We start from the raw sequence: 25,952 nt of genomic DNA on the forward strand, positions 1-25,952 counted from the left end.
TAGTCTCCTTAGTTGTTTATTGATTGCTTTCTCATATGTGCCCTGATGGGGTGAGGGCTTGCTTAAGCCAGTGACCATGGGGTCATGTGTATGATCCCATGCTCAAGCCAGCAACCCCACGCTCAAGGTGGTGAGCCTGCACTCAAGCAGGATGAGCCTGCGCTCAAGCCGACACCTTCAGGGTTTCCAACCTGGGTCCTCTGCATTCTGGTTCGATGCTCTATCCACTGCGCTACAGCCTGGTCAGGCTCATTCTTCTTAATAGCTGAGTAGAATTCTCTTGCATCAGTGTATCAAAGTTTAATTAATCCTCATTCATGTACACTTTTTTTCCCACTTTTTCTTTATTACACAGACTATTGAAATACAAAATCTTGGTGATCCAGAACAGATTTGTGTGTGTGTATTATTCTGTTGGATATGTTTTAGAAATGGAATTGCAAAACAAAAGGATATTTACATGTTAACTTGCTTATCACCAAGAATGTATTAGAGTGATAGTTTATTTTGAAGATCTCTTTATGTATTAAGTATATTAATCTTATGTTTCTTGTAGAATTTGCAAATATTTCGTTTGTTCTTTGTTTTTTAATTAAAAAAATAGAGTTGTCGTACATGTGTTTTAAATTTGTGTGTAGTCATGTTTTTCAGTCTTTTTTTTTTTTTTACAGAGACCGAGAGTCAGAGAGAGGGATAGACAGGGACAGACAGACAGGAACGGAGAGATGAGAAGCATCAATCATTAGTTTCGTTGCGCGTTGCAACACCTTAGTTGTTCATTGATTGCTTTCTCATATGTGCCTTGACCGTTGGCCTTCAGCAGACCGAGTAACCCCTTGCTCAAGCTAGCGACCTTGGGTTGAAGCTGGTGAGCTTTTGCTCAAACCAGATGAGCCCGTGCTCAAGCTGGCGACCTTGGGGTCTCAAACCTGGGTCCTCTGCATCCCAATCCGACGCTCTATCCACTGTGCCACCGCCTGGTCAGGCCAGTCTTTCTCTTAATGGCTTCTGGGTTTCCTGTCATCTTTAATAAAACTTCTTCAAGATTATATACATCATCCTTAACATTTTCTTTCAGTACCTTTATGATTTTGTTTCTCTTTATGTCTTTTATCTGTTGTAATTTATTTTCATGTACAATGAAAGATGAAGCCTAAGTTTATTTTTTTTGTGAATGAGTGTTTGGTTCTTTCTATATCATTTATTAGCTTATCCCTTTGCAGCTCATTTGAATAAAATATTAACATTATATGATAAATTTCCATATATACATGCTTCTGTTTTGAGACTTAAAATTTTATGTCTATTCTTTCACTAGTGCCAGATTGTTTTCATTATTAGCTTTTAAAAGATATGTTGCAGTAAGTTAGGCAAGATAGCATTATTCGGATTTCCAATAGCTTTTGGCTATTCTTGCCCATTCTTTCAGATAAAATTTCAAATCCATTTTCTAAATATCTTTTCTACTTCCCAAAAATCTCTCACTGGAATTTTGATTAGTGTTACATTACCTGTCTATAATAAATTGAGGATAAGTGCTTTCTCTACCAGATTGATATCTCAACTGGGAACATACTATAAATCTCTTATTTGTACTGTCACTTTCATCACTGATGTCATCATAAAGGTCTTACATATTATTTTGTGTGTGACAGAGACAGAGAGAGAGATAGAGAGAGGGACATATAGGGACAGACAGGAAGGCAGAGAGATGAGAAGCATCAGTTCTTTGTTGTGGCACCTTAGTTGTTCACTGATTGCTTTCTCATGTGTGCCTTGACCGGGGGGGGGGGGGGGGCTACAGCAGACCGAGTAACCCCTTGCTCAAGCTAGCGACCTTGGGTTCAAGCTGGTGAGCTGTGCTCAAACCAGATGAGCCCATGCTCAAGCCAGCAACCTTGGGGTTTCGAACCTTGGTCCTCTGAGTCCCAGTCTGATGCTCTATCCACTGTGCTACCGCCTGGTCAGGTGAGTCTTACATATTTCTCGATAAATTAATTTCTAGGCATTTATTTTTTTCTTCCAAGGATATTTCAGTCTAAAAAGTAAGCACTTTTAAAAAAATAAATCACAATATCATGTATTGGAAACTTAATTGAATGGATGACCTAATCTTTCGGGCCAGACAAGATGTGGCATAGTACAGTTTGTAAGAATGGAACGCCTATTTCTGGGTTGCTTGGGCTCAAATCTCTGTTTTCACATTTAAGATTATTTTGTTTTTACCTTTTAAATACTTCATTGAAGTTATTATTTACATACAATACAATGCACCCATTTAAGTATCAAATGTATACACTTATGTGACCGTCACTCCCATGAAGATAGAATTTTTCCATGACCTAAAGAGATTTCTCCTGTCTCTTTGTGGGTAACACCCATGGTCTCAGGCTGCCACTGCTTCTTTTCATTAATTTTGCCTAGTCCAGAATGTCACATAGATTGAATAATACAATATGTACTCTTCTGTGTCCATTTTTTGATTATTTAGTATTTCATTAATTATTGATATGGTTTTAGTTAAATATCCCATCTTGAGTTTTGTTTTCTACTTGTCCCATCTGGTGTTTTGTTCCTTTTCTGCCTTCTTTTGGATGAATCGAACACGTACTCTAATTTATCATCTATTTTGGATTATTAGCTATACTTTTTTAAAAAGTAGTTGTTTCTGTAATTACAATATGCATTGTAACCAGAGTCTACTATTAAATAGTATTATGTTACTTCATATGTAGAATTCTTCCATTTCTCATCTCATCCTTTATGTTATTTTTGTCCTATAATTTACTACTACATATGTTATATACCCATGGAAACTTCCTTGCTACTCTTTTTGTGCAACCAGCTTTTTGAAAAAATTTTAAATAAGAAAACAAAGTTATTTTACATTTACTCAAAAATTGCCATCTCTGTCTCTCTTCTTTCTTTGGCATAAGCCCACGTTTCTTTCTGATATAATTTTCCTTCTGTGTAAAGGTCTTTGACATTTCTTATATTGCAGGTCTGTTAATGACTTTCTCAGCTTTTGTTTCTCTGAAAATGTTTTTATCTCATTTTTATTTTTAATAACTTTTATTCTGGATATAGAATTCTGATTTGACAGTTCTGATTTTCTTTTATTGTACTTCAACATTTTAAATATGTCATTCTGTTTTTTTCTGACATCGTTTCTATTTATTTATTTTTCTTCTTTTCCCAAGTGAGAGGAGGGGAGATAGAGACAGACTCCCACATGAACCCCAGCCAGGATCCACCCAGCAACCCCTATCTGGGGCCTATGCTTTGCCCATTTGGGGCCACGCTCTCAACCGAGCTATTTTTAGCACCTGAGATGAAGGCTCCATGGAGTCATCAAGCCATGCCATTGCTGTGGGGGAGGAAGAGAGAGAGAAAAATGGGAGGGGGAAGGGTGGAGAAGCAGATAGTCACTTCTTCTGTGTGCTTTGACCTGGAATTGAACCTGGGACATACACACGCCAGGCCGGTTTTCTACCACTGAGCCAACCGGCCAGGGCCTTCTGACACTGTTTCTAATGAAAAGTTAGCAGTCGTTTGTTCGTTGTCTTTGTTATACTGTACATAATGTTTTTTCTCTGGCTGCTTTTAAGATATTCTATTTTTACTGATTTTTAATAATTGATTATGATGTGATTCTGTGAAGTTTTTTTTTCTAATTAAGGTTCATTAAATAAGTTTGGATCTATGAGTTTATAGTTAGAACTATGAGTGTGTAGTTTCCATCAAATTTGGAAGTGTCATCAAATTTCTTCATATATATGCATTTTTTCATATCTGTTTCTTTTTGAAAGACTGCTGAACATTGTGAACATTACAATATTGAACGTGTGGATCTTGTTCCTCTTTAAGGAATGCTGGGCCTTATTTTTTTTTCCTAACAGATGGTTGAGTACAACCTGACCGTTTTTGACACTTAATTTTAAGCTTTGTTAGGACTATTTTATCTTCTTCTAACATACACAAATTGACTAAGATTACTAAATTGAGATCCTTCTGGGGTTTCTACTGAATGCTCCCAGTGTTCAGCAAGGCCTTTCCCATTCTGACTGGCCACAACTCTGGTGTCTCCCAGTCCTGTACGAGCTCTGGGAACCATTCAGCGTACAGACGACCTTGCCTTTGTTCTCACTAATCTCATTGAGTCTCACCCTGTGTATTCCCTGCTTACCATTCAGCCAAAGACTCAAGGAGACCGCTGTGCAGTTTTCTGGACCTTGTGCTCTCCCTCTGGTACTAAGCTCTTCACATTTTAGCCACCTCAGCCTCGAAAACTCGGCTCTATTTCATCAGCTCCGGGAGACCACCATGTTCTGTTTTGGTCTCCCCATGCTGTACTCTAGACAGTCTTTTGGCAGAGAGGTCCTTCCGTGTTTGTTTCTCTTATCTCTGGAATCCCAGTCCCATGTCCTGTTTGAAGAAACATTTTCATCTACTTTTGTAGTTGTTCACAGTGGGAGGGCATGACCAGTGCCAGTTTCTCCACTACGACAAGAAGCAGAAGCCCCATTGCATTGTTTTATTACTTTGATATCGTTCTTTGATTTCTTTCTCTAGGTTTCAGGCAGATCACTTATCCTCATGGCTTATCATTAACTCACTGGATATATTCTAGTCAGTGATGATAGAAATTTATTTACTTCAGTTGAAATAATTAAAGTCTAAAGAATACAACTCTAGCCTGACCTATGGTGGCGCAGTGGATAAAGCACTGACCTGGAATGCTGAGGTCGCCAGTTCAAAACCCTGGGATTGCCCGGTCAAGGCACATATGGGAGTTGAAGCTTCCTGCTCCCCCCCCCCTTCTCTCTCTCTCTCTCTCTCTCTCTCTCTCTCTCCTCTAAAATGAATAAATAAAAAAATAATTTTTAAAAATAAATAAATAAATAAAAGAATACAACTCTAGAGACATTTAGATTCAGAAAAGTCTTTGGCTTGTTTGACTATAGAATATTTTAAAAGTACTGTAGTCCCATAAGTAACTCACTTTTAATCTCATTGGGTGAGCTGATTTGCTTATCAGTTTAGTGTTGATTTTTTAGCTTTAGTGTCAGAAGATGACAGTTTTTAGTCATATAGGCTTATTTGGGTGGGGGGTAATTTGGAGTCTATCCTTTAAGCATTCTTCATACTACCTCAAGTGATATATATGTGTAGTCAATATGCATCTTAAATATTTGTTAGCTACATGAAGGAGGAAAGACTGAGTTTGAGAAATAAATGCCTAATCTCAGAGTTAGTTAACATATTAAATGGAACACTTCTTTCCTGCCACAAAAGCTCAGGGTTTAATATTTTTTACTTTGTAGCTATACAATTATGGGCCAGTCATTTAAATCTGTGCAAAATTGGCTTAATAAACACACGTATTTCTCAGAGTTGTGAGAATTAAATGCAATAAGAGGTTTGTAAATTGTAAGCGTTAAGCAAATGTTCGTTTGTAATATGACATCAGCATCCCAAAAAGGGAGAGGTTTCTAGGGGTTGGATGACCTGTCATGGTTCGAAGAGGAAGAGGGACTTGATATAGGTCTTATGGATGAGTAGTAGAGTGAATTGGGAAAAAGGGAACAGTGTTTGTAAACATCTAGAGGCTGGACAGTATCAAAACTTTTAATAGAATAGAGTGGATGTTGGCAGGCGATTGGGGAGTAAGGTGAGAAGGCAGATGAACTTGAAAGTAACATGTTGCAAATCAAGCCTTTGAAAAGAATTCTTGGTTAAAAAATCGGGGCCAAAGTGTAGAGACTTTCCCGACAAAGATAATACATCAAAACTATACACCAATATTCTTTATAAATTAGAGACACAAAAACACTAGAAAACAGAATTCAGTGACACAGAAAAAGGATTATATATAAAACTGGTATTCTAAGAATGCAATGTTGGTTTAACATCTAAAAATCAATCGATGTGTGATACTCTATATTGACAGAATAAAGGACAAAACTCATGCACTCATCTCTATACACACAGAAAAAAGCTTCTGACAAATCTTAATACCACACAAAAATTTTAACAGAAATGTTATTCTTAATTGCAAAAAAAGTGCAAACAACCCATATGTTCATCAAATGATAGTTGATAACATACAATGGGATATTAGTCAGCCATAAGAAAGGACTGAAGTGCTTATACATGCTATAACATAGATGAACATTAAAAACATTATGCTAGATGAAAAAAATAAGCCATAAAAGACCAAATATTGTACATTCCTATTTATATAAAATGTCCAGAATAGGCAGATTTATGGACAGAAAGTAGATTAGTAATTGCCCGGGGCTAAAAGGAGGAGAGAGTGAGAATGACTGTTAGTGGATATGGAGTTTATTTTTGGAGTGATGGAATGTTCTGGAATTAGATTTCAGTAATCCTGATGGTCACATAGCTCTCTGAATATACTAAAAACTATTGAATTGTATATGTTAAAAGGTGGTTTTTATGGTATATGAATTATATTTTAATCAAGCTGTTAAAAATGGATAATTTTAAAAAATTTTAAATTTAATTGTGGTCATTAATAGACAATATTGATTGAGCATTTATTGTGTGCAAGGCACCTGCTAAGTGCTTTGCATGTATCATCTCATCGCAGGTGAACAAAGGTTGGCTGGGAGAGGCTGCTACCTGCCCATGGTCACATGCTAGTAAGTTGTGAGTCTGACAGTCATATGCAGAGCCTGTACTCCAAATCGCAGTGCTACCCTGCCTCTCTGGCTACAGAGTTGTACACTGTCCCAAAGGAGGAGGGAGCCATTGAAAGTCAGGAATGACATATCAAAGGAGGGGGTACTTAGGAAGGAAAATCTCTCAGTGGGACATGTTTCTTTTTTTTTTTTTTTTTTCCAAAGCATGGTCAAAAGTATCTAATTCTGAAAGGTCTCTGTCCTAGCTCATATTTTTTTCCTTTTCTCACCCCTAAAATGTACTTTAAAATTGCATCTTTAGTATCTTTAAATCTTATTTGGTATGTTATGCTTCCATCTGATATTCTGGGATGTAGGACCTAAAGTTTCAAACCTAAGCTATCTTAAGTCAATTACACAACATTTATTGAGCACTTATTAAATATCAAGTACTATGCTAGACCTTAGAGAACTTGTGTGAGTCAGTCTAACTCAGATGACTGAATATTAATTATTTTGAACATGTAAGTAATGTTGTATGGTGTGTATGGGATTGTGGAGGAAAGGAAAAAATAGTTTTGCATCACTTTACTTAAAAATTTTCTGATTTTGAGAATGTGTTCTAAGATCAAGACTAGAACTAAAATTTTCTTGCTCAACATGCTTTTTAAATATATCTGTCCATTAAGAAGTATTGTGAGTTGAAGATATTTAAATTTAAATAAGCTACTTGAGGCAAAGATAACAATATTTAAGAAAAAATTAATCATACGTGTTAATCCTACAGTTGTTAATATTCACAACTGGAAAAATGTAGGTGTATTTCCTTTTCTCTTTGGCGAACATGAAATTGTAGAGGTGTGGGAACCAAAGTACAAAAAGGACTTGGCGGAACCCCAGCTGGGGGTCCCTTGTGAGTAGTGTGTTGCTTGATATTGGCAGATAATCAACAAATACTAGTATCGTTCAATTCTCAGAATCATTTCCCATGTCTGATATTAAGGACCAGTACTTTAAAAAACTAGATACATATTTGGCTAGAATGTAAAATGGGAGATTAAGTTTCACTGTTGCCTTTTTTTGTCAGTTTTCATTTTTTGTCATTTCAGGCAGCTCTACTTTTAACAGGCATTTTAATTCCAGAGCTGTAGATTTGATACTGATTCAGTGTGTGTCTTTAAAAGTTTCGTCTGGAAGTGAAAAACCTTATAGAGGGCTGGGGGGAAATAAAAGCCCCAAGGACCTAAATCATGACAGATGGGACATGTTGAGGAGTTAGTGTGTGTCTGGTTTCCTAGTGCCCTGAAACTTGGTAGATTGAGCCAACGCTGGACACCAGATGTTCAATGATTGCTAAACACATAATCCCAGTGTTCTGGTGAAAGTATTTAATATTTAAGGGATGCAAAAGTGCACAGAAATTAGCTTAAATATCAGGTTTTGCCTTATACTTAGGTCTCATAAGTCATCTTTCTAATCCTCAAATTTATATTACTCTCACCTATATTCAGGCCAAGTTGGTTTTCATCTATAAAACTACCCAGTGGTTTATCATAAACAAAGGTAATAACTGAGCTGAATAGTTAATGATCAATCTAATGATCAACAAAGACCTCATTGAATTTTAAATGAATTTAGAAAGTTAAGAACTTTAATGTGGTTCACCTTGAATTAATTTCTTTTAATCCTTTATTTAGAGTCTCTTAAAGGAAAATAAAGTGTTCTTCATTTCTTTGCTAAAATGAAAGGTTGAAAGAACACACCATACTTTTCTCAAAAAACAAACAAACAAAAAACCTAGAAGAAACGGTCACTTTTCAATAAGAAATTCCAAACATAATCTTCAAATCATAATAAAGATAATGAAGACTAAATAAATAAGATATATTCATATCAGAAAACTAGACACAATTTAAACGTCTATAATGATTGTGTGGAGCTGTTCACAATACATGCTCTTTAATTTTTCCAGCCCTCAGATTAGCTGTCTGTTGTTAAAGGGCGATTGTGCCTAATTCATGGATTATGAGGATGAAAGAAGCTAGAATATCTAAAGTGTTTAGAATAGGGCCAGGTTCTTAGGAAAGTGACAGTAAATACTAGCTGTCACTGTTTTCTGTTTATTTTAAAATGAAATTTATAGAACAATGTATGCTTAGGATAGTATAGCATAATAATAGAAGGGGGCTGGATTCAACTGACCTTGGATCAAATCCCACCCCTCCTGCTGTGTGAACTTGGCATATTATTTAATTTTTCTGACCTTTTGTTTCTTCTTCTATTAAAAGGGGCTATGAATAAGTCTTCACAGATTTATTTGGGCATTAATTGAGGTAATGTATTTGAAAGTAGTTCCATTCTGTTGTTTGGCACATTGTAAAAACTCAGTAAATATTAGTTGAGTTTGAAACTTCCATTTGTAAAGAATATGTCTATCAAAAACTAATTCTTGCTTGCCTCTGGCAATTTTACTTTCCTTTTGTTTGTTTTATAGCTTTTATAAATATTTTACAAATATTTTTGTCTTCTAATAAATGTTTGGGTTTTTTGCTTTTGTTTTTGTTCTTCTATTTCATTTTTTGGAAGATTGCCCAGGTGCTTGCTTGCATAAACTGATTTCAATCCTGTTTTTTTAAGTGGTATAGTGTACTGGATTTAGAGACGGTGCTGGAAGAGGACACTTGGTACTTGTTAAGGAACTTGCTCATGATTCTCCTATGGTCTAGCCAGGGGCGGAGGCAGGCCTTCAACTAAGTTTGTCAGAACTGAATTCTGGTGCAGGGAGAGATACATCACCATACTTTGCTGTAAAGTGTAATTTAGTTACCGTTGTTCCAGTAGTTGTTCAAGGGCTACTTTGCCCACAGTGATAGAGAAGGGGTAGAGCCCATGGGAGGGGGAGGGGCTTATTTAAAAACAGATTCCTGGGCACCACCCAAGATCTTCTCAGAACATTTGAAAGTGGGGTCCAGGAATCCTCATTCAAATAAGATTTTCTAGTGATTGTTATGTTCATTAACATTCAAGAATCACTAGTTTATATACAACTTAAGTAGTTGAGTCATACTCCATAACATGTTCTCAGGCCCATTTAAGAGAAAAGCTACAGCTCTGAGTTTGTAAATCTGTACAAAAGCGGTTGCGCAGTGGATAGAGCATCATACTGGTATACCGAGGACCCGGGTTTGAGACCCCGAGGTCGCTGGCTTGAGTGCGGGCTCATCTGGTTTGAGCAAAAGCTCATCAGCTTGGACCCAAGCAAGGGGTTACTCAGTCTGCTGAAGGCCTGCGGTCAAGGCACATAAGAGAAAGCAATTAATGAACAACTAAGGTGTTGCAATGCACAACGAAAAACTAATGATTGATGCTTCATCTCTCCGTTCCTGTCTGTCTGTCCCTCTCTCTGACTCTCTCTGTCTCTGTTAAAAAAACAAACAAAAAAAATGTAGGCATAAACTGACAGGTTCCACTCATATTGTGTGGTGTGTGTCTGTAGTTCCCACTCCAGCACCTGAAGGGAAAAAAATTAACTCAAAATCAGTTTAGCAAAGCAAAGGCATGGTCCAGAGCATTTCTTACATTCTTGAATTACTCAACAAAGAAGCAACAAAAAATGCCAGTATTTAATTAGAAATTTACAAATATTTCCAAAAGTTCATGGATATTATGAATCCATACAGTATAGTGACCAGGGAAAACAGCCAGCTGAACGCAGGGGAACATAACTGCCATGTGAGCAATTCTGCTCTGATTGTATCTCTCAGATAGAGGCTTCGACTCACACAGTGCTGTTGTGAAGTGCTAAGACTTATTTCTATAAGCTACACCTCATGAACAAGCAATATAACAACTTTTTTGCCATTCTTCAGTCTGTTAATTATATTTTCCCTCGTTCTTGCTCTTTGTGTACCGGAGCAGCTAGAGAGCCCAGAATGGCATTAACAGACTCACTAGCTACAAAAGAGAGATGACTTTGATCATCTTAGAACTAAGGTTCCTGTTTTATCCGATCGATCTTCTGTTGTGTGTGGGCACTGTGAAGATATCCTTAAATCACTCTTTACTTTTACAAATGAAACAACTCAGGGCTGTACTGATTTTATATGAGTAAATGAACCAATGAGCATGTTAAATAGAATTGAGTTCTTTATGAACTTATTCTTCCTCCTCTTTATTCCATCTGTGCTCCAGGCCTGTTCCCCAGAGGATTTGGTAGGTTTAGCACAGATCTGATGCCATTGCATGGCACCACTATGCCCTCAGGACCATTACGTGTGGAGGCTGTTTGATGCAGCCCGGAGATTCATTTGATGAATTTGTAGAAAATTGTATCTTTCAGGCCTAGCTGGTTGGATTTTCTTTCTACAAGCAATTTTTGTTCACTTAGTCTTTATCTGCATAGAAGCACTATTCCTAAGACAAGTTTCAATGTTTATTTCTGTCATAAGTTTTGGTTTCTGAACAAATTAATTACCATTTTCCTCTCCAACTCTCTTCCCTATAAGACTTTCAGTATAGGTTTTTCACCTATACTAACTTAATTGATCCATTTGATTTTTTAATTTACCAAAGTGAAAGTAATCAAATGAGCACAACACTAATATTTCATTTAGAATATTCCTCTGAAATAGTTCACTTATAATTTTTAGCCCCTCTTTTGAACTCCAGACTTCTGTGTCCAATTGCAAAGTGGACGTCTCTACTTGAATGTGCAGACTCCTTAAGGTAATAGACAAGGTGATCATGACCTTGCCTTACAGCTTTTCCGGCTCTCTAGCCTTACCAGACGGCTTGGCAACCTCCTTTCACAGTTCTAGGATTTTGAAAATGCCATTTCTTCTGTCATAATGACGTCCTTTCTTGTCTACCCTTCCTGTCTAGCTCAATGATTTTGTTCTACCTTCTGTGCAGATAAATGAGAACTGACCAACTTCTATAATGAGTACACTGTTTTATTCTTGTTTAGATTTATAATCTCAAATGTTGCCCCCTTTTAATTCTAATTGTAATTTCTTTTATTAGCCTCTGATCTGTTCTTTATTTTCACAACCTTTTGCTTTTCTTTGTTTCTTTCTTTTCCTTTTCATTTATTCTCTTTCTCTTTCAGCTCTAATTATTTTAAAATTTAATTTATTCCATTATTTTATTTATACATACAATTAGTTTTAGATCTATCTATGTCACATATATTAATATTTATTTTTTTATTGCTGAGTAACAATTTATTTCATGAATCTATCACAGTTTATCTAATTACCTATTGATGGACATTTAGGACATTCAGGTTGTTTCCTGGGTGGGACTCCTACAAATAAAAGCTTCTAAGAATATTTTATATGCAAGTTTGTGTGCATGTGTATGTTTATGTGTGTGTTTCCATTTTTCCTGGGTAAATACTTAGTAATGAAATGGCTGGATCATATTAAGTTAAGAAACTGCTTTTTTTTTCCCCAAAATGAGTGTTATTTACTTACATTCATAGCATCAATGTATAAGACTTCTAGCTCCTTCACATCCTTGCCAGCATTTGCAAGGTCTTTTTAATTTGAGCCATTCTGACAGGTATGTAATATTATCTCACTGTAACTTCATATAATATAACATAGGAATTTCTTTATCTTCACAAGAACAGTAAAGACTAAGTATTCACATCTTTAGAGATGCAGATATTAAATGAGGAACTGAGAGAGAGAAAGAGAGAGAAGATAAACTTTGGCAAAGAGAAAGAGGTGGAAGGTGGCCCTGTGAAACGCTTTCCTGTTAGGACTACTCACACAGTGAGGTAGCTTATAGCAGTGTGAATAGAGGAAGTTTCAGCTAAATTTTTCTGACAGAGTCTACATTTGATATTTCTCTTGCTTGAGAGGCTTACATTCCCTTGGATGGAAACCAATCTTGTGGCCTCTGCAGCTTCTCCTAGTCTCTTCCCTGGAGAGGTATCATTGATAGACAACAGAGGACTCGAGGGAGAAGCATTCGTTTAGAATGTGAAAGCCAACATATAATTATCCATATTAATGGTGGTAGGTAGAGAGTTTTCACAGGCAAATCAAATGATTGTATAATCTTCAAACCTCTTCTCAGCTTATATATTTTTACTTCTTTATTCATTTATCCTTTTTAATTTTGTAGGCTACTTGGGAAATTGTATAGATGCTTCCGGAGAGAACTTGTCATTTAAATATAGATTTGAATATGGCTCCTGTTATGATTACTCTAGACAGAGTGGACCTATTGGGACATCACAAAGTGTAACCATCAGCAGCAAGAAGCTTATTTCAAGGGGCTGCTTTCCATTTACTTTAGCAAAAAGTCTTTAAAAAGCAAACAAAGTTACTCAGATTAAAGATAGAATTAACTTCTGTAGCTAAATACGTAGGCAATACATGTAAATATTTAATAAGTGGATATAAAAGGACTGACAAACACAGAATCAATAAACAACCTCAATCAAGTCTAGGAAAACAGTTTGCGTTTTGCTTTGTATGGTGTTTTCTTTATTCCGTTAGATTAACAAACCATGATTTCATCATTAGTCAACAAGATAGTAGAGAGACCATCAAAGCAAACTACAGGAGAGTCCAGATTGATTCATGCCAAACAAATGTTTGTAGCTAACAGCTGTATTATCACTGATTCTAATTTACGCAGCCGGGGTTCCCCTTTCATTTCCTAAGTGAGATGGATGTCATGTGGCATGATGGACACCCTCTCCGCTGCTTGAGTAAGGAATCAGGTCAGCTCTCTGCTCCATGCAGCCTCTTCCCCCCTTCGTAAGTGGGGAAGCAGCATGCTACAGTTCTAGCTATTTTTTATAAAAGTTAATGGGCCTCTTTCCAAGGTTGTATGGGTCCACCAATAAATATCCAGCATTTGAATCAAATATGCCAGTTTGATGTGTCAGTTTCATTGGATGTACAGTGTTTAAATTATTGGCTTTCTTTTCATCTTTACTATTATAATCTAAACTTGACAACTGAAGAATAAGAAAATGTATGCTGTAGTCTCTGCCTGCTAGCTGAGATTCCTTGATTGTATGTAGGTTTCTCTCCTCAGAACTCAGGCTGAGCGTGAACAGGTCCTAATATGCCCACCATGTACTTCACTTGGTTAGTGGGACTCATGAGGTAGCTTTGACTTGATTATACCAGGTTTCTTCCTGTGAAAGTGACCAAAAAATAAAAATCCTGGTTTATTAAGAAATTTACCTGAAATAGGAAGGGAGAGTCATATCTAACAAAAGAATAGCTAAGTGTACAGGGCACTTGATCTAGAGAGTATCTGTTAGTTGTGGATAGTGTGTTTAGATATCAGAATTCTGCTCATGGTAAAAGGGACTGAACCCCCAGCAGAACATCTGGACAAGAGAGGCAGAAACCATAGAGAGAAGCTATCTTGAGCAAAAAGAGGCCAAGGCGTGATGTGGGCATTTGAAGTCCACTCCTGGTTCTGCCACGCTCTTGTCAGCAAATCATTTCTTGACCTCTCTGTGTTGTGTTTTTTCAGCTCTAAGATGGGGTAATAACTGTTGCCTCAGAGTGTTGCTGTGAAGATTACATAAAGTAATGTTAGCACAAGCAGCATATAATAGGTGCTAATAAATGATAATGTTGAACAATTAGAAAATAGAACCAACAATGAAAAGTTAGAGACAGTATGGGAGAAATGCCCATTAAAATCTTTAGTCTTGTGGTTCTTAAACCTAGCAACACATTGAAATGTTGGTGGGAATTTAAAAAATATACCCATACCTGTGTGCCTCACTCCAAATGAAGATCAGAATCTCTAGAAGTGGAGTCCATACACAGAAAAAGCTTTTAAGAGTACGGGATCTCCAATATGGAGTAAGAACCAACCACCAAGCCATGCCCTTCATTAATGGTGCAGAAATTTAAGCCAAAGTAAGTCAGAAGAAGAAAGCTAAAAATCTGGCCACTAGCTTTGGCAAAGCTAAGCCTTGGAAGTAGCTGTCCTGTGTTCCAGGCTCTCACTGTTTCTCTAAAGACTTCATGTTCTCTGATTTCCAGAGACCTCAAGAGCAGCTGCCATGTTCTGGTCCATTGATTCATGGAATGTTGTTGAGAATTGTGTGTGTGTGTGTGTGCGTGTGTGCATGTGTGCATGCGTGTGTGTGGAGTCCCTTTGCTCACAAACTCAGCCTCATGGGGAAGAGAGCTGTTAATGAAAGCAGTGTGAGAGTTATGTGGAATCAATCAATGGATCCAGGACATAAAAACTTGGGGGAGAGTGGGTCTGAAAAATTAGTTTATCAAGTAAACAAAGGGAGGAACAAGGCATTTCAGATGGAAGAGCTTATGCAAAGGCAGGCGTATTCTGGGAAGGGCAAGTGGTTTCATGTGGCTGGAGTGAGAGCTGTGTGTGGTGGTGGGAACAGTAGGAAAGAGGCTGGAATTGTTTTTAGTGGCTATATTGGTTTTTGTAATCTGAATTTCATAAGTAAAGTTTTGAAATTGCTGTTACCACTTAAATTAAAGGGACTACTTAGATGCCTTGTCTGGTTACCTTCTGGTAGAAATTTGAACAGATTCATTTGCCTATTATTTCTGAATATTTCAGAAAGACAAGAAATACCCAATAATACATATTTTTGGCATTTTTATTTCATCATAGTTGGAACCAACGAGCACAACAATGTACATAAAGAAAGGAGGAATAGGTGGAAGCATAGAGTCAATCTTTTTGGGGTTTAAGAAATGAAAATATTTCGTAGAAAGCAGGTATTTTTAACCAGTTTATTGAGATCACAACTGGAGATGTTTCTATTTTTTTAAAAAGTGGAATATCTATGAGAATGAATTCACTTTAATATGCACAATTAACTAACCAAGAAAAAGAAATATCTTTGAGAAGAAATCCACCTCAGTATGGGTAATTAATTAATAAAAATATAAGTTTTACCCAACTTCAGAAACCCTGTTCAGGGAGAAACAGCCTTGACTAAAGGGCATGGGAAGCCTCCTGTGTTCTTTTTTATCCTGGATAACAGATTATTTTCCAAGCAAAGTGCAAGCCTGCATTCCCTACCCTGTTGCATTACCGTGAACATGATTCTGATACATTGTGGCTGAGTCCAGGGATACTTCTGATATCAATCTTGAAAACTATTCAAAACCAGGATGGGAGTCAGAGTTGATCTGTGCCAACATTCCTGCTGAGAATTAGCCCAGTTGCGTTATATGTGGGGGAGCCACCCGTTCCCTGCCCTCGCCTGTTTGGGGTACATGGATACAGCTGAGAGACTCAGCAGGGAGTGCAAAGTTAGGAAACCACATGATAGGAACACTGTCATTTTTTCATAATGAGCTCTATGAAAGAAACTAAAACAAGATCAGATTTTTCTATCATTTAGTGCAGCTGTGGTGCTTCTGTGAAAAACTACTTCTCCATAAGGCTAGAAGAATGCAGAAGAGTTGTGGACAGACTCTCAGAATGAGCAGGGGCTCCAGGAGCCCTCTGTGTCTTTAACTCTTTTAATGAACTGGAGACCAAAGAGACAGATGAACTGCTTGGCTTGTGCCTTCATTCATTAGATGAAGAAATGGAGGCCCAAGTAGCTACAGTGGCTTTCCCAATTGAGGATGAGTTAGGAGTCAAGCCAGAGTTTCTAGTACCTACATTTTCTAACTCCTATGAACCAAACTGTCATCCATAAACCTGAGCATGGTTATAGTTAGCCAGATTGTCAAAGATAAGGTAGGAGGTATAATAAAAGTATATTGTGAAATTTTTGCTGATCGCAAAAAAAAGATAATGATGAACTCAAAATTTATTCTCTATGCCTTTATTCTGTTTAATCTATATTCACATACTGTATGTTTTCCAAACTATATATTTATCTGTTTTACCTTACCGATTGCCTGTTTCATCAAACTAGGGCTTGGCTTTATGGAGTCTATCCCTACTGACTTGACTTTTAACCACTTAGAAGATGAGTGTCCTTGCAGCCTCGTTTATCTTGCCATGCACTTCCGCCTTCCGATCACTGTCAAGGGGTTCATATAACCAGTGTAACATGTGTCCCCAAGGACCCCTGCTTATTACTTTTCCATCTAAGATGGCCCAGTGAATCCCAGGTCTTTGTCTGATGTCTGTAATTGTGTTTGTTCCTAGACTTTCTAACTTAATAGATTTTAATTTGGGAAACCTCCACATGGTATTTGTATAAGTAATAGTTTAGGTTGATTTGCATAGGACCTATCATGTTTTGTAATCGGACACAGAGTCAGTTCTCTCTTAAACTCATTGTTTTCAAACATTACTCTTTCCTATTAAGAATCCCGCCTCTGTTCTCCTTCCCATCACCCCTCCCCCTCATGATAATGATAATGAGGTGTGCCTCCTGTTTGGGGTCACTTCACCTCGCTCCACTAGCGGGGAGAATTCACGAGTAGTAATATATTCTCCAAAGAGAGTGTGACCTGCAAACTGAGAATGTCATGGGAAGGCACACGATGCCTGATCCCATCATTAATGAAGATTGTTGCACCCTCGCCCAGTTCTATGGGGAGGCCCAGAGAGGTCTGACTCTGGGTTATAACGAAGTGCTGCAGAACCATAATTTCATCTCTTCAGATCTAATATTTAACCAGACCCAGATTTTTCTCTAAGTGGACTTTAAAACCACATATACTGAGCACCTGCTAGGTTTACATGGGAGTCCTCTTACTTGTGAGTTCCTTGTCGCTAAGGGACTGTGCTCAACATGGCAGTTTGTACACAGGAGGAGAACCAAGACTATGTATCCAGTGACGGAGACTGGTGAAAACAAGTTTTTCAGAGTATCCTGTCCTGAGGCCACTTCAGGTGGAAGTGGTTCTCCTGTCACCTAACACATCCAGTTCGTTCTTGAGGCTGGGCTGCAACTTGACCTTCTTCCAAAGATGCAGAGGAAAGGCACTCATTATTCATCTGAGATTTGCCTTGCAGTGTTTAGCACAAATTTGGTTTCTAAGGAAAGGCTGGCAAAGCATTGACAGCAGAAAAAATTATTCTTAGGTATTCATCTCTGAGCAAATTTTTGTATAGTTACTGTAGCCATGAAAATAATTACTGAACATCCTTGGTGGCAAAAAAAGAAAAAGAAAAAATCAGCCAGTGAAGATTTGATGCAGGTCAGAGAGCAGGGCTAGCAGAAATGTAGCGCCAGCCGGGCCAGCACTCCTCTCCAACGTCAAACATTTATTCATGCCTTACCAGCTGTGAAAGCCGTGGTTTCTTCTTGTTCTTGCTTCTTTTTTAAAATGTCAGTTTGAAGGCAGAATATAAGTTTAACTGATTTGTGACCATCATTTGTGTCTGCAAAAAGTGATATTTTCACTCACTTTGAAATCAGTTTGGAGTTCGAGAGTAAGGTGGCATGAGGTAAGCATTAGGTGCTCGGTGAATAAGGGAAGGGGTCAGGGAGGGCAGAGTATGGGGCAGAGGGAAGGAGAGGGAGTGAGCCCCACCTGTGCTCTGTCAGCCTGCAGAGTCCCACAGCTTCTGCTGGAACCAGCTGGGTAACCTGGTAACATCCATGGACTTCTAAGTCTTGAGTTTACTCACCTTGCAAATGAGATAGTACCCACTTTGGGGGGGTTTTGAGAGCCTTAAATGAGTGAATGTATATAAATATGTGACCCAGACCAGCTCAATTAAATATTAGTTTTTAATACAATGAGTAATAACATTCATGACTTCCAGTGATTCTCTCCTTTGAGAAAGCACTTGTCTATCTTCATAGACTTTAAAATGAGTCCTTATCAATTAATATGGTTTCCTCAGGACAGAGAGAGCCACACACTGAAGTTCCGGGGAATAGGCAGCCACGGACATGGACACAGCCTCCTCGGGGCACCCGGGGGCTGTCGGGCCGGCTGCCTGTGAGTCTCTGGCTTCAGTCAGAATTCTCACCTGGCTGACATTCTCCTGCGGGAACAGAGGGCCAAGTCCTCCTTTCCTTTGTGTACACGTATTTTCTTGAAGGAGAGAGAGCATGTTTGTCTGAAACGAGGCCGTTATTAGCCCATCTTCCTAGGGAGCTGACAAGGCAGGGAAGTGGCAGTGTGGTGGGTGGGCTGACGTCCACCCATTCATTCATCTTAGGGTCAGGTGGGTCATGCTGCTCAGCCCCTTGGAAGTGACATTGTTCTGCAAACTATGAGACTCTTAATTTTACCTCTTTCAGAGACATCACTGTTTGTTCCCCAAGGTTAGGCTTCCTCAGAATGAGAATATATTTGTTAAAATTTTTGCCATGTGGTAGAGTTATAATAAAACCACAAAGCATTTAATCCATAATGAGTAGCCTTGGAGACTGGGGGAGTTCAGAGAAACAGTTTTCCCAATATTTTCCTGAAACAGCTAATGCACATGGGCAGGTTGGAGGTGCCCGGCGAGCCCTGCTGTGGGGATCTAGAAACTTCCCTGAGCCTCACCTCCCTTCCTCTGCCCTGGAAGTGGAGGAAGAGGGGCCCCAGCCTCTCACACCTGCATGTGGTTAACAGGTGCGGGCACTCACTATTATAAGGGCCAAACCTCTTAAATCACTCAATCCTCAAACAACTGAATTCTGAGATAGACACTGTTTTTAGCTTCATTTACAGAGGAGGAAACTCCGAGGCTTAGAGATGCTGAGTCAGTTTTCCAGGGTCAAACAGTAAGTGATAGAATCAGTAAGAGAAATGATCAGGTTCCAGAGCACTTGGGTCTACACTATGCCTCTGGGCTGCTCAAGGAATGACAAGTCCTACCTGAGGAGCTCAACAAGGAGCTGCAGGAGTCAAACGTAGCCCATAATTTTTCTTCTCTGGGCTTTTAAAATACTTAATTTTCAGTAGGATCCAGGCACAGGTAGTAGCATTTTTCATCTCAGCCAGAGTGAACTGCCTATATGGTGCCTCAGCATTTTCCACAGTGACCTGTCCCCTCCAGAGGAGCAGCGCCCTGTTGCTGGTCCGGTTCTCCAGAGGAAGTCCCTGAGGCGGAGTGGAGTGTGGCGTGCAGGGTATTGAGTTTCCCTGCTACAGGGGAATGGACACGGGAGGTCGAGTTGTAGCGCAGGCCTGATGGCCTCAGCCAACACATGTGGCCCAGCGGAGCATGTGTGGTCTCAGAATTGTCCTGCGTGGGCTGAAAGGGCAAGACCCTCGTATCCCTGCCACCATCAGTGGGTGAATGTGGGACCCCCAGGGGAGGGTATCCCCTTGGGTAAGAGGGCCCTTTTTAGCTGAGGCAGACTGAAGGAGCTGAGAGCATTCCTAGTCCCTGAGGCAAGGACATATATCTTGTCCACACGAGTTGACCACAGGAGCTGTTCCTGTGTCATCCAGTGGGTGGGTTTGCTTTGCAGGACCCGTCATGCTGCATACCCCTGCTGCCCAGAGCCAGCTCTGGCCGCCGACCCTCTCACCTGCACAGAGTACAAAACCTGTCTCCACTTTCTTTCAGGTTGGAAAGCTTATCCAAGAAGCAGCCGGAAGAAGTAATTTGAAGCGAGTAACTCTGGAACTTGGAGGGAAAAGTCCCAATATCATCTTTGCCGATGCTGATTGTAAGTCAGCCGCGGGTCTCGTACGCACTCCGGCGCACCGTCTTTTGGTGCTCTCCTTTATCTCTCCTTTTGACAGGACAGTAAGAGAAAGATCTCCAAAACTAGGGAGCGTTTAAGAAGAAGAATCTGGACCCTTCCTTCTAAGGGGGAAATAGTTTAATATTGGGAAAGAGCACTTACCATTTGGGAACTGAATAGAGCTTGTTTTCTAGACACTAATAAGCTGTTTTGACTGTGGTGCAGGAAAAGGTGGGAGGGGTGGAGGCTTGGCCAGTGCTGTATAGCGAGGGACCAGTGCCCAAGCACCCGAACACCTGAAATGTAACCTCCCAGCCTAGATTTAGGAAATCTGAAACTTCTCAGGTGTGCCTGGTGGCTTTGTAGATCATTTAAAAAATTCTACTTCCCTAGCCCTGACAAACGCACAACCCTTTCTCTGTTTGATCATCTCAACCCCTGGCTGTTGCTCTCGTGACTCTCAGTCAGGATGACAACATACTCTGGTCAGTTGTGTGTGCACAGCCCCAAATCCAGGGTGATTCATGCCTTGGTAGTAGGACTTTAGGGAAGCTTGAAGCAGTCACCTAGGAAACCCCATGTCTGCAGGCGGGATACTGTCTAGTTTACCCCGACACAGGTGTGGTGTCTTTGTTTTGAAAAACTTTCCGGGGAATGAAATTCCAGAACCTCTTTCAGCCATCCTCCTTCTTCTTTGCATCCTGCCCGGCTGATCTGCTCCCCAGTGTCACTACTGGAGAGGACAGGAAGCAGGTTGCCTGGATCTCGGCTTGGGATCTGTAGAGAGTTCAACTTCAGCTTTCTACTGGTTGTCGAGGGTATCGGCATTCTTACAGCTAAATCCTCTTGAGGAAGAGGCACTTGATTGACATGACATTGATAGATTGATTCAGCCAGTCACTTAGCAACTAGCACACACTGGATTAATATTATCTTGAAATATAAGAGATGAAAATGAAAGAGTCATCATATGCTATTATACAATTCCATGAAAATATAGAGGAAATTTAATGTCTTTAAAGAAGAGCCATATTGTTACAGTTTAATTCACCGAATACTGATTGACAGCCCCAAGGCCCTATAGATTAGGGTTGCACATTGGCAGTGACAGGCTAAGTGCAGGGTATAAATATATTTATATGTCTAGATATTACACAGTGCTTTAAAAAACTGGGCATTAAAAATACTGACTTTTTTAAAATTGGAAATCTAGCTATTACGGGTTTATATCCATGCATAGCAATAGCCAAATGTAGTGACTTACCTCCTGAGTGTGTGTCCATCATATTGTCTTACTACTGGCAGATTCATGCCATTACGTTATCTGTCCAGCCCCTTTGAATATTGGGTTTTGAGACTCCTGTTACAGATGACATGCTCTAGTCCCATTTTTACAAAAGAAGAAAGGGACTCAAAGAAGTGAAGACATCCAAGATAACCAAGCAAGTAATGTCAGGGTCTCTATTGGACCAGAACTAAGCTGTGTCCTCAGTCCAGTGCTTTTCACCCTGGTGCTGTGTGGTCAGCTTGACATCATGCCTGGGGCTTCAGTGAGGGGGAGGTGGCTCCACGGACCAGCGCCCCCCCCCACCCCCACAGGTGAAGCAGCAGTGTTGAGGACGGGACTATGTTTTCTTGCAGTGGACTATGCTGTGGAGCAGGCCCACCAGGGTGTGTTTTTCAACCAAGGCCAGTGCTGCACTGCGGGGTCTCGCATCTTTGTGGAGGAGTCCATCTATGAGGAGTTCGTGAGAAGAAGTGTGGAGCGGGCCAAGAGGCGCATAGTCGGGAGTCCCTTTGACCCCTCCACTGAGCAGGGACCCCAGGTAGAGAAATCATAAACGTTGCCTTTCTTTATTTGATACCAGGTGAGAGCACAGAAACTGGACACTCCCGTGGGATCCACAAAGCACCTTCTTCCTCTTGCCTCTGCCTCCTTATTTTCCTTCCTATTCTTTGTGGCTGGTGAGAGGCATTGCTTATGTCTTATGATTCTCTTTCCATTTCTAAATTCCATTTCTGAAAAACTAAAATTTTAGGGTTGCCTTAAGAGCGCTCTGAAATTTGAAGGTCAGTTGGAGCCTCTCAGGCTCTAAAGAAAGACCTAGCCATGACTTGGATCTTGCCGTTAGAGCCCAGCCCCAGCCCTTACCACTGGACTTGAGACATCCCTCCAGATGCCACAGTCACGGAGGCTGGGCACCTCTCATTCTCAGAAACCATTCATCCTTTTTCCAGATGCAAGGGATTCCTTCCATGTCCTTGGCTGACTTAGGGAGATCCTTTGTAGAGTGTGGTGAATATATAGGACAGGAAGGGATGTCTGCTTTCCCTCTGCCCTATGGTTGTCTGTTACTCTGAGTGCTTCATGCACTAGGGTGGGATGGGGCCCACAGAAGTCCCTGCAGCTTGTACCCTTTAGCTCTGCAGATTCTCCACAATCATCAAGGCACAGTCCCAGAGGGAATTCTGGCCCTAAACTGTAGATAGAATCAAGATTTGTAAAGGGATACTTGGACCAGATCTCATCTGGATCACTAGAGCTTGGTTTTTCTAATAAAGAACAACATCTCTTAAGTTTTGGGGCCATTTGAGAGAAGATAGATGTTCTGTCTGAGCATTTCAAACTCAAGTGAATGTAGGTTTTTATATTATTTACTATAATAATTGAGTGATAAACCTATAACTTTCAAAAAGACCAACCTTATTTTACAGAGTAAGAAGCTAGCCCTCACTCTTTTTTTTTTTTTTAAGATATTTTTAGCCCTGGCCAGTGGCTCAATGTATAGAGCATTGGCCAGGTGCATGGACATCCCAAGTTTGATCCCTAGTCAGGGCACACAGGAGAAGCAACCATCTGCTTCTTTCCCCCACCTCTTTGCTTCCTCTTCCCCTCCTGCAGCCAGTGGTTCAGTTTGTTTGAGTGTGACCTTAGATGCTGAGGATAGCTGCTTTGTTGGAGCACATTAGCCTCAGGTGCTAAAAATAGCTCAGCATTGGCCCTAGATGGGTTTGCTGGGTAGATCCTGGTCAGGATGCATGCAGGAGTCAGCCTTACTATCTTCTCTCCTCTCACCTAAAAAAAAAAATAAAAGATTTAAAAAAGATTTTATTTATTGATTTTAAAGAGAGGAGAGAAATAGTGAGAAAGGGTAGTAGGGAGGAACAGGAAGCATCAACCCATAGTAGTTGCTTCTCATATGTACCTTGACTGGGCAAGGCTAGGGTTTTGAACCAGAGACCTCAGCATTCCAGGTCAACACTTCATCCACTGTACTATCACAGGTCAGCTACCCCTCACTCTTCAAACTTGATCCTTTCCTCTAAAGGAATAGTAGTTCCATTAAAAATTTACTCCAGTAAGATTTGATGTGTAGTACCATGTGAAGAGGTTTTTTATTAGCTCATCTGTTGTTTTTATCTTTTCAGTATCAGTACAACTTGTTAAACTTTTCATTTGGCTACAGAAGTCAGTTTTTCCCCTCAGAGTGAAGAATGAATTCACCAGTGTCCCATCATTTAGAAACGTTGTTTAAATCTTAAGCTGGTAATTCTGATTCAGCGCTATCATCAGAGCCATTCATTTATTAGAATTCTTGATATATTAGTTTGAACCATACAGAATTGCCATTTTTCATGGATCAAAAATGTTTAAATAACAGTATTCCATAGGATTTGACTAGGTATGATGAAGCTTTGAAAAAAAATCATATTTTTTAAAATGATTTTTAAAAAAAAATTATTTAAAAAACTGATTTTTGAAAACATGCTTATTTCCTTCCTCATAGAAGATCTTACTTGGAGTCATTAGGTAATTTTTTTCTGTAGATTGATAAGAAACAGTACAACAAGATCCTGGAGCTGATCCAGAGTGGTGTGGCCGAGGGCGCCAAGCTCGAGTGCGGAGGCAAAGGGCTGGGCCGGAAGGGGTTCTTCATCGAGCCCACGGTGTTTTCCAACGTCACTGATGACATGCGGATTGCCAAAGAGGAGGTATCTAATCCAGGATTCTAACAAAAGCCACTTTTTTGGGGGATGATTTTCAGAGCATTTCTAGTAAATGGTATTAGAGTTTAAGTGCTTTATATATAATATACAATATTAAATATAGCAATAAACATGGCTATGAAAATCTGTTTGAAGAAAAAAGTTAAAAAGTCAGGAAAATTACGTGACGTGCTGTATGATTGCAGTTGTTATTAGCCAGCAGAACAAGTGGCATAGCCAGTCATTGGGTCTACAGGCTATTAGCCAGGAAAGAGAAAGCATGCGAACGTCCTCGCATTTATGCAGGAGACATGCAGGTCAGCCAGCAGTCGGGAGCAGCCTCCCTCGGGCCTGCCTGGGGCTCATAGAGGAGTCTCAGCAGGGCGGGTAGGGTGTGAGCGTATTAAACAAACTCTAAGGATAGACTCCTATGTAATCCTATTCTGGGAAAGTTTGGAGTATTTTACAGTTTTATGCTGCTAAACTTAAACATGATTTGAATAACAAAGGCAGAGACTACTTACTTTGAAATGTGTAAAGCAGGTGAAGAAATGGCGGAGCAACCTTGTTGGATCCAACTGTTTTGTTGCAGATCTTTGGCCCCGTTCAGGAAATTCTGAGGTTTAAGACTATGGATGAAGTTATTGAAAGAGCCAATAATTCCGACTTTGGACTCGTAGCCGCTGTGTTTACCAATGACATCAACAAGGCCCTGACAGTGTCTTCTGCAATGCAAGCTGGGACTGTTTGGTAAGATCAGTCTTGTGTTGTTGTTCTGGCCCTCACAGGGCCCACTGAGGGGGTCAGGGCCTCGTCATTCTCCAGCGCCCGAGTGAAATACACTCGGCAAGGATGGGCAGACTGTGAGCAGCTGGACTGCACCCTGGCAGGAGGTGCAGCCTTTACTGCTAGGTCAGGAAATCAAAGTAAATCTTAAATTATAAATTTTTCATCTGGAAAAAAGAGGAAATAAAAATAAAACTTAAAAAGAGGTATCATGCCTGTGGGATTATTTCTGTGCAAGCAGATTTCACACTAATATTACTGTTTTCTTCTTTCAGGATCAATTGTTACAATGCCTTAAATGCCCAGAGCCCCTTTGGGGGATTCAAGATGTCTGGAAATGGAAGAGAAATGTAAGTGTCCAAAACCAGTGTTGTCTGCAGAGAAAAAGGGATTGAGAATAGTAGCAGAGAGGAGTGCTTTCGTTCTCTTAATCATTTATTGAACAGATATTGGGTTGAACGTATATACCACTATAAGCTAATCACTGTGCTGTGCATTAAAAGATGAATAAACACCATTCTCCTACCTTAGGTGGGGATGGAGTACAATTAATATACCATGGCCCTGGCCAGTTGGCTCAGCGGTAGAGCGTCGGCCTGGTGTGCGGGGGACCCGGGTTCGATTCCCAGCCAGGGCACATAGGAGAAGTGCCCATTTACTTCTCCACCCCCTCCCCCTCCTTCCTCTCTGTCTCTCTCTTCCCCTCCCGCAGCCAAGGCTCCATTGGAGCAAAGATGGCCCGGGCACTGGGGATGGTTCCTTGGCCTCTGCCCCAGGCGCTAGAGTGGCTCTGGTCATGGCAGAGCGACGCCCCGGAGGGGCAGAGCATCGCCCCCTGGTAGGCAGAGCTTCGCCCCTGGTGGGCGTGCCGGGTGGATCCTGGTCGGGCACATGCGGGAGTCTGTCTGACTGTCTCTCCCCATTTCCAGCTTCAGAAAAATACAAAAAAATACAAAAAATTTAAA

General features: G+C 40.0%; 1 protein-coding gene across 1 annotated transcript in view; it reads left to right on the forward strand.

Annotated features, from left to right (window-relative positions):
* Window positions 1-25,952, forward strand: part of ALDH1A2 (aldehyde dehydrogenase 1 family member A2) — a 98,120-nt gene that overhangs the window by 63,253 nt on the left and 8,915 nt on the right. The window contains exons 8-12 of the mRNA XM_066341660.1: window positions 20,094-20,196; window positions 21,856-22,040; window positions 24,043-24,207; window positions 24,794-24,951; window positions 25,263-25,337. Of these exons, the coding sequence (XP_066197757.1) occupies window positions 20,094-20,196; window positions 21,856-22,040; window positions 24,043-24,207; window positions 24,794-24,951; window positions 25,263-25,337 (686 nt within the window). The remainder of the gene's footprint in view (window positions 1-20,093; window positions 20,197-21,855; window positions 22,041-24,042; window positions 24,208-24,793; window positions 24,952-25,262; window positions 25,338-25,952) is intronic.

Source organism: Saccopteryx leptura, chromosome 6 (genome assembly GCF_036850995.1).
Source record: "Saccopteryx leptura isolate mSacLep1 chromosome 6, mSacLep1_pri_phased_curated, whole genome shotgun sequence".
NCBI lineage: Eukaryota > Metazoa > Chordata > Mammalia > Chiroptera > Emballonuridae > Saccopteryx > Saccopteryx leptura.